Genomic DNA, 8,850 nt, shown 5'->3' with positions numbered 1-8,850 from the left:
AAAAAAAAAAAAAAAAAATGTTCATATATGTTTTTAAATAAAGTCAGGGCCATAGCTTTCACTGTGACTCTCCTAGTCCTAAGTTTTGACTCACATTGAAGATCCAAGAGCCAGGTAACTGTGGACAAAAATCTCCTCTAAAAACAACCAGATCCCAGAAGGAATATTATGACTTCAAACACAGAGGAGCTAAGCAGCCTTAGACCTGGCTCTGATGTTTACTCCTCCAGCTGTAACCGAGTTACTGCCTCAATCATCAAGAACAAAGTGAGGAAAGGTAGTATCTTCAATGGAAATGGGGAGTAGGTTGAATCCTTTGCTAGGAAAAGGGCCAGAAGAATGGAAGAAGGAAGGAATGAAAAACTAGCACAGGTATTCAGTAAGACTGATAGATAAGAGGAAAAGTTCTCAAGCCAAGTACTGTGCTTAACCCTCTTCATATTCCCTGAACCTTGCACAGTTCCTGAAACATAACAGGTGCTGAAGAAATGTTTGTTAATGAAGGCAAGTAAGAAGAAAAAAGGGACAAAAAAAGGAAAGCAGAGGAAAAAAGGAGTTTCTGTAATAGTAACGTGAGAAAGACCTGAGACCTAAGATAAGAAAGGTCCTAAGTGGACAAGAAATACCATTCATGTAAGTTTGACATAAGTCAGTCAAAGATTACCTGTGCATGTCATTTAAAAAGAGCCTGGAAAAATAAATTCTATGAATATAACTATCGAGTTGAAGCTGGAACAATGGGCAATAAACCCTGTTGTTCTTCCCATCATTCTGGCTACAGATTCAAACATTTTGTCTAACTAGTGTGCAATTCCTCACACATGAAAGTCTATGATATTCTGTTTTATACTAATTTTAAAATCAAAGTAAAAATATTCATGTATTGAAACTATGTAGAAATATTCCCCAAATATACATACAAAGGGAACAAAGAAAATATTGCAAAATGATAACAGCAGGTTTACTGAGTGAATAGATTATGTGTTTTCTTGCATTTTTCAAATATTTGTAATTCATTTCTATTAATTTTATAATAGAAAAGGGAAAATTTTAGTTTGAAATATAGGAAAAATTCATAGAGCATATTGATTAACTTGGCAAGACATGTTTTTATACCCACTTACGCTAGTCAAGCTAATATTTATAAGGGCAAATAAATGAAAATGAGTTTTACTAGTCTAGCAGAACAAATTATCTCATTTGGGTGAGTGAGTATACACATGGCTTAAAGAAGAATATCATATGTAATTAAGCAATTTCTAAAATGCTACTTTAGAAGTCCTGTCTATCTTTATTCTCTAAATTTAAATGTAAAATGGAATACATACATATTGAGATGTACAGACATGTAAAACTATGAAAACATGAACTAATGCTTCAAAAAGTAGTAGTTACTAATTTTTAAGGAATGATGGCTTAAGAAAAAATAAAGTAGCAGTCAGTTACATGGGATTTTACTTCCAAATGGCAAGTAAAAAGGAAAATCCACCATTATGGCATATTCTATTCAGAAGTCTTAAATGACATTCTAATTTATTTGTGCTGCATAATCCTTCTGGTGGCCTATGTAAAAAAAAATAATTTTCACTACAAAAAGCCTGAAGTAGGTTTCACATCCAGATGACATCGTATCTTAACTTGCAGTAATATCTAGAAGAGACATGGGGCAAGTGATTCTTAGGACATTTAGTTGAGACATTTAAGAATGATATGGCTAGGAATATTCAAAATATGAAGCTTTCTTTAAAAAAAAGATTTTATTTTCTTAATAAACTCTAACATTTTCGTCATTTAAAAATGCTATTTTCATCCACAAGCTATCAAATTTCTATGTGGTATTTTGAAGATCAATAAACTGCTGTATACAATATATTTGAAAGTACATTTTCTAAATACTCAGTATGACATAAATTGTAATTTTACGGCATGTTAGATCTAAGGCTATATATTCTTATCTCTCAAAACATTTTAAGATTTTTTTTTTTATTGTTGAAGAACACAGGCTTTTAGCTTGAAATGCTCTGAAGTTATTTTTAAGGCCTATTTTTCTATATTTAGGTATGGTTTCATCCTTTCCTCAATATAGTTCTTATAAATTCCAAATTTAAACTTCTTCCATCATTTCCATATACTAGTTTCAAATATTTTTTTCATTACCTAAGAAGCTGGACATTTCTTCTGCTTGATGGAGTTTCTGCTCCATGAATTATTTCATGAAAGTTTGTCTTGACCAGTGTCATTATACATTCCCTGGGTAACCTCAAATCATTTCTAAGATACAGCTATCATACAAAAGTAGAAGCAGAAAAGATGAAGGTCAAGATATTTCTTTAATTAGCAACTGCAAATCACTGTGTTTACTGGCCATAAGTAAAAATTGTATTTTCTCTTAATTTGAATCTTCAACATTGATTTTGATATAAAAATGAAAATCTGTCTTCTGGAACTTTAAAGACTTTCTCTACTAAAGCCCAAATAAACACACATATGTAATTAAATGATATTCATGAACCTTTTAGATCTGTGCTACTATCACAGTTACTTATTTAACGTGCTGTGTTCATTATGTTTCAGTCTTATTTTATAAATAATATTTTTACAAATATTATGTTCTGAAATTCTTGACTCTATTAACTGGCAACATTTTAGGAAAGAGTTTATCTTATTTTCTTTTAGGTAATTTACTAATCTGGACTTTCTAAAACTAAAAAGCATTTAAATATTATTTTCATTTAACTACATCACCCCAAAAGCGATAAAGAAGCAGTGTAGAATAATTATTGCTTAAAGTGTAGATATTACTTTTAAAAATGTACTGAAGGAATGCTTAACGGCAAGTTTAACATACATTAAGAATATTCTCTATAATATTAAACTGGATTTTTAACGAAAAAAAGATCAGTGATGTCATCAAGTAGTAAACCAATCTAAAGCATCTTGACCACTTTTGTGTAAAATTGAAATTGTAGGAGATCCTGGGTCCTAGTTAGTTAAATTTTAACAAATAATTTTGAATGTACTATAGACAAATTGAATTTAAAAGTCTAGCAATTAAATATTACAATAAAATTACTAAAGGAATTAAAAATAAGTCATATTAGTCTGCATTACAGCAGTGAATTTTCTGTAACATAGCTATTGAACCATATTAGTAGGTAGTATGAACTGGCAGAGATGAAAGAAAACTCAAACATGTACCATGATCCTGTTTCATCACCCTCTCAGTAAGTAACCCAGAATCACAGAAAAAAAAATTAGTGATTAAAAAAAAGTCTTGAATCCAATGCATTAGTATCAAAGGAAAAAAGCTTACAATACATGAATCTAAATGATGAGAATCAAACTATCAATTAGTTTTCTCTTGTCATCAATCAAAGAGAAAAAAACTAAGTCTAAAATCCTCTAAAAAGATGTAAACTATATGAGGACACAACGTGAAAGGGAACACAGCTCTTAGTGACCATTTGAGTTATTTTGGCTTAGAGTCATTACAATGCTAGTTATTTTATGAGTAAAAATATTTTTAAGTCCTTTTAAAATATAAATTCATTTGAAATTTAAGTTATTTCAAAACAGATTATTTTCATTTTCTATTACCTAACTACCTCATAATAAGATGATTATTTTATTTTCTATCTAGTAAAAGTTGGTAATTTTAAGTTAAAATGTTCATGTATTTCAATGATAAAATTAGCACTGTTGCTTTATATGCAAACTTGAGCGGAGCAATTAAGAAAAATTGGGAATTTTTTTTTGTTTTGCATAATGGTGATAGAATTTTAAAAAATGTGAATACCAACCCATTTCCTGCTTTTGAGTTGCCTTTGTTGTCCGTGGTAAGCTGAGAAAGCACATAGTGAGGTGCTTTGGCACTGTCGGCATCAAATATATCCATATTAGATTCTTCACAATCTCGTCGTTTGACCCCCGGCCTCTGCTTTGGATTTCGTTTTCGTGATTTACGAGGTACCTCAGTGTTATCATTGTAGGAACTGGTGCTCATGTTACTGAAGTTGGAGGGGGAATCCTCCATCCACATACTGCAGCTCTGCTCAGATTCCAATCCACACCCCTCATCCTGGCAGGACATCCGACTGTTATCCAGCAAGTCCTCAGGTGGTGGTGAGATGTACAAGACTGTGTGCCTCTTCGGTGTTGATGGATGCTGCTGAACTGTGTTACTGGTTAACTGCTTTTCACTTACCCCTCTGTTACTTACCCCCAAGGCTGAGGAGCAGCTCTCCACTTGCATAGCCTTGCTGTCGGTGACTGAGGTAGAATAAATGGTAGGGCTGGAAGAGGTGGTAAAGGAGCTGCAAGCACCGCCCATGGAGGAAGAGGAGGGAGCTGAAGAAGCATCTGCAGTGTACAATTCAAGAGTAAATACACTATACATGTTTTCACCTATGCTGGCTAGCAGTCCCATTGAAAATGTGATTTGCGAACTGATTGTTTTTCCCCAAAATGAATAGTCGGAATTTGGTTACGTTTTAGAATATAAATGCTTCAAGCAATATAAGGCCTAAGAAATGCAATTTTTAAAAATGCCCAAATAGCATTATTTAACTTGTGTTACAATCAATAGATTTTAAAAATCTAATTTAATGTTTTAAGCTGTAAAGCAAAAATAAAGCTTTTATTGCCTCAGCCAGACATCCTATTGAATTTTAATCATTTAAAGTAATAAAGAAAACCCCAATATGAAATATATTCTTGTGGTCCACATTCAATGCCAATTAAATAATTCATTATAGAATTTGAAAAGTGGGACTGTGCTTAGCCACAAAATATTAAAATAAGTTTCTAACCTATGAAGCAGAGAACTACAGGTCATTTTTAATGCAGACACTCCCTGCTTCAGAGGCAAATCCTGGAATAAAAATATGAGAAAATAAATGAGAAAAGAGCTGCTGATTATTGCAGATATCAATTATAAAATGAGAAATAAATAGAAAAAATATATAATCAACTGAATTGGAGGCAAAATGGAACTGGTATTGTCACTATAATTGGTTGTAAAATCTAGAAGAAACAAGATGAAAAAGGTTTGATTTGGAACATGCTGGGTTGTAGAAGATAAGCAAGTTAATCATTGTGTCTCCAGAAGCTGGAAGTGGTAGTTCAAAACCATAAGCTCTAAAATAAACCCATCCTTTATGACAGAATAAAAAGCAAAGGAAGAACAGATTAATGGATGGATTTCTCTTATAAAGTACTTGATTACATGCTCAACAATTGGTTACAGCTGTCTATTTTCTCTCTTTTTAAAGGGCCTGGTTGATTGTTACTAGTCAGGGAATTTTCCAATGTAAGAACAATGGTAAATTTATTGGCTGAAGTCTAACAACAAAAAATAGGTAAGCATAAAAATCTCTGGAGAGCATCAGAATTAATTCCTATAAAAAGATTTTTTTATAAAACCATTTATCTACTATGCCTAGCAAAAAAAAGATTTACATAGATCTTTTCAGCACGTGTGGCAACTGGCAGAATAGCTCACTGAAAATACTACTACTGTAGCCCTTAACAGCATAACCTCAGAGGCACATTAATTGCTAAGGTTGAAAGTTTCATGACTAACATTTTAGATATCATTTTATCTTATTCTCAATATGGAAAGGTTTGTCATCATATGCACACACAAAAATAAAAATAGGTAACATGTGACAAAGATACATTTCAATCTAAAATTAATTTGTATCTACAGCCAACTATGCCACTGTTTTAAAGTATATGCTAAAATTGTGATGTGCAGTTAATGGAATTGCAACATTCATATCAATGATAAAGAGTACAATGTAAGAATGTCAATGTTTAGATAATTAAAAGCCAAGTGCCAAAGATCTGTTTTTTTAATTGAAAACATGTATTTAAAATACACCTAAATTATTTCAATGAACTATATCCACCCAGAATTCTTCATTGCTGTCAAGGCTAAAGAGCACAGTAATTAATATTAGTCATCAATAATATGATCTACATAATCTGACATGGAAAGATTTTTCCCAACTACCATAAGTGAAAGAGCCTAAAGAAATTAGATGATACCAGTTCCATTTTCCAGTATGTATCCTTGTCAAATGCAGTAGCTGAAATTAGAAAATTCAGTCACTTTAAACTGCATTCCACTTTGAAGGAAAACTTATCAATTTTGTAACATGCATTAATGCAATGTTTTCTTAGTAAATAAATACTGTAAAAGATTTGTAAAAACTACAAAATCTATATGCTAATGCCAGTGACAGTTTAGGAGCTGATTTGTAGCCACTTTGAGTTTAAATATAAATTTTTTCCTTGTCTTTTGAAAAATACTACAGAATTCATTTTAGAAAAAATAGAAAAGGTATTATATCTAACATTCCTCCATCTGTTCCAACTACTGGCAAAAACGAAACTAAATTTTTTTTTGTGTGTAAGCCTGTTCTTCATTTTCAGAGAAATACAAGTATGCAGCATACAAGTATGCAGCATGCAATATTTGCAGTGGAACACAAAATACATGAATGCTGTGAACTTATATTTCCATAAAGCAGCTTTCTCCCACTCACCCTTTTTAAATCTAAGGATCATGCACATGAGAATGCAGAGTATGAACATCTCAGGGATCCCTGTTCATGACAGATGGAAAGTACAGGTGAAAAGCAATCATGAACCCAAAAGCAACTTATATGATATTTATGAATTTAATATGCACAATGTAACCTTGTCTTATTCTCTGAGGTAAAATTTTTATCTTGCAAACCTTATCAAAGCCGTAATGATTATAAAACCCAAATGACTTAAAAGTCATACATAAGTGTGTGTTTTGGGACAAGTATGCCAAACTGTGATATCATACCCTATGTAAATTTAAATATTCTATACATTTTCCTTGGACAGCTAACACATGATTCTTGCATTTCCTGCCATTTCCTGGGTATACTTATTAAAGAAAAAGTTAATTAGCACAAAACTCTGACACTGAAAATATTAACTCTGTCAGAGTAGAAAGTAAGTATCTTTTAATTGAAAAATAATATTACTTTTTAAAGTATACCTCAGTTTGGCCCCCAAATTGCAAAGATTCTACTCATTTTAAGACAAAGGAGATAATTTTTGTAAAACTATAAAACTCTTTTTTTTTTTTTTTAAGCTCTGTTGCTCAAGCTACAGTGCAGTGGCACGATCACGACTCACTGCAGCCTCAACCTCTTGGGCTCAAGAAATCCTCCTGCCTCAGCTTCCCGAGTAGCAGAGACTACAGGTGCACAACACCATGCCTGGCTACTTTTTAAATTATTTGTAGAGACAGGATTTTTTCATGTTGCCCAGGCTGGGTTCGAATTCTTGGGCTACAGCAATCTTCCTGTTTTGGCCTCCTAAAGTGCTGGGATTACAAGCATGAGCCACCACATCCAGCCTAAAACTCTTTACAATGGTATTGCTGATATTCTGACAATTACAATGATGTATAAAATCTTTCTTTTTTAAAAAAATTTTTTATTCTGACATGGCTCTGATGATGTATAAAATCTTTCATATCAAAATGTTACATTCTGATTAGCAAGAGATTTGAGCGCATTAATAATGCCAGGTGAGGTAGTAAAGTGGAGGGTATGAACTGTGAGCACCTCGAAAGCAGCAACAGTATCTTTCTCATCTCAGATCCTCCCAACACCTATCACAGTGCCCAGCATGTAATGAAGTTCAAATTTATTAAATTGAGTTATGGGGAGCCAAAAATTTGATATGTATTTTGAGTTAAAGTTAAGCTTACAAATAAATGTAGGTTGAAGAATAAAAGAGTACTCAGAATATACGTTACTATGATAGCATTATTTAATACAAGGGAAATACTAAGAGTTTAGAAGTAACTATTTGCTATCTCTACAGAGAGTACTGTAGTAATTTTATTTCCTTAAACTGTAAATCAGCCAAATTACCTACTTATACATCCATAAATTTACCATGAAAAAAATCTTTAATATCCTATTAAAATATAAATACCTAAAATAATGATATCAGAAGATTTTAAACGTCTAACACTAATTTGTCATTTCCAAGCATTCCCAGAAAATGCTAACAAATCTTCCTGCGACTCAATATATCTATAAAGATTTTTCAGTCACTGTATCACTAAATAAAATACCAAAAAAACAGCTTGACATCTGCAGAACTAAAGTGTTAAATGCAATCCTGCCCCATCTATATATTCTTTTTTTTTGAGAGGGAGTCTTGCTCTGTCACCCAGGCTGGAGTGCAGTGGCGTGATCTCAGCTCACTGCAACCTCTGCCTCCCAGGTTTCAAGTGATTCTTCCGCCTCAGACTCCCAAAGAGCTGAGATTACAGGCGTGAGCCATGGCACATGGTCATGTGAATATATTTTATTCATTTTCTTTTCTTTTATGAAGGAAATATCGTTGAACCTATAGTCTAATTTATATAGAATAATTTTATTTGTTCTACAGCATTTTCTGTGACCACAGAAAGCACAACAAAGGAAATACAGATCATCCTATAATTTACTAATAGAAATTTATGTCAGATTATTTTAAATAGAATAATTTTAAAATTTAAAAGGGAAGGTAAGTGTCATATGTAAAGTACCCTGTATTTAAGTCTATATGCCACTATTAGCAGTAGCCAATTATCAGACCAAATGTCAGTAATGATGGTGAACTTGAATTGTGTATATTGATGGAAACACTAAGGTTCACTACAAACGCTCAAAAGTAGTTGATATTTAAAGATTGGCAGATATTAAATAATATCTACGTGGAATATGGATATCCCAGAATCTGCAATTCAATAAAAAATGAAAAACGATTTTATTTTCAAATTTATTTTTTCTTTCTTTCTTTTTTTTTTTT

The 8,850-nt window shown here is 32.2% G+C and overlaps 1 protein-coding gene across 1 annotated transcript in view; it reads right to left on the bottom strand.

The window, feature by feature from the left end:
• The window catches only part of NFAT5 (nuclear factor of activated T cells 5), a 131,206-nt gene that overhangs the window by 49,076 nt on the left and 73,280 nt on the right, over window positions 1-8,850 (bottom strand). The window contains exon 3 of the mRNA XM_037742253.1: window positions 3,801-4,359. Coding sequence (XP_037598181.1) covers window positions 3,801-4,359 — 559 coding nt within the window. The remainder of the gene's footprint in view (window positions 1-3,800; window positions 4,360-8,850) is intronic.

The sequence above is a fragment of the Cebus imitator genome, unplaced genomic scaffold (assembly GCF_001604975.1).
Source record: "Cebus imitator isolate Cc_AM_T3 unplaced genomic scaffold, Cebus_imitator-1.0 Scaffold118, whole genome shotgun sequence".
Taxonomy (NCBI): domain Eukaryota; kingdom Metazoa; phylum Chordata; class Mammalia; order Primates; family Cebidae; genus Cebus; species Cebus imitator.
The sequence above is the reverse complement of the archived record's forward strand: the minus strand, read 5'-3'. Positions and strand labels throughout refer to the sequence as shown.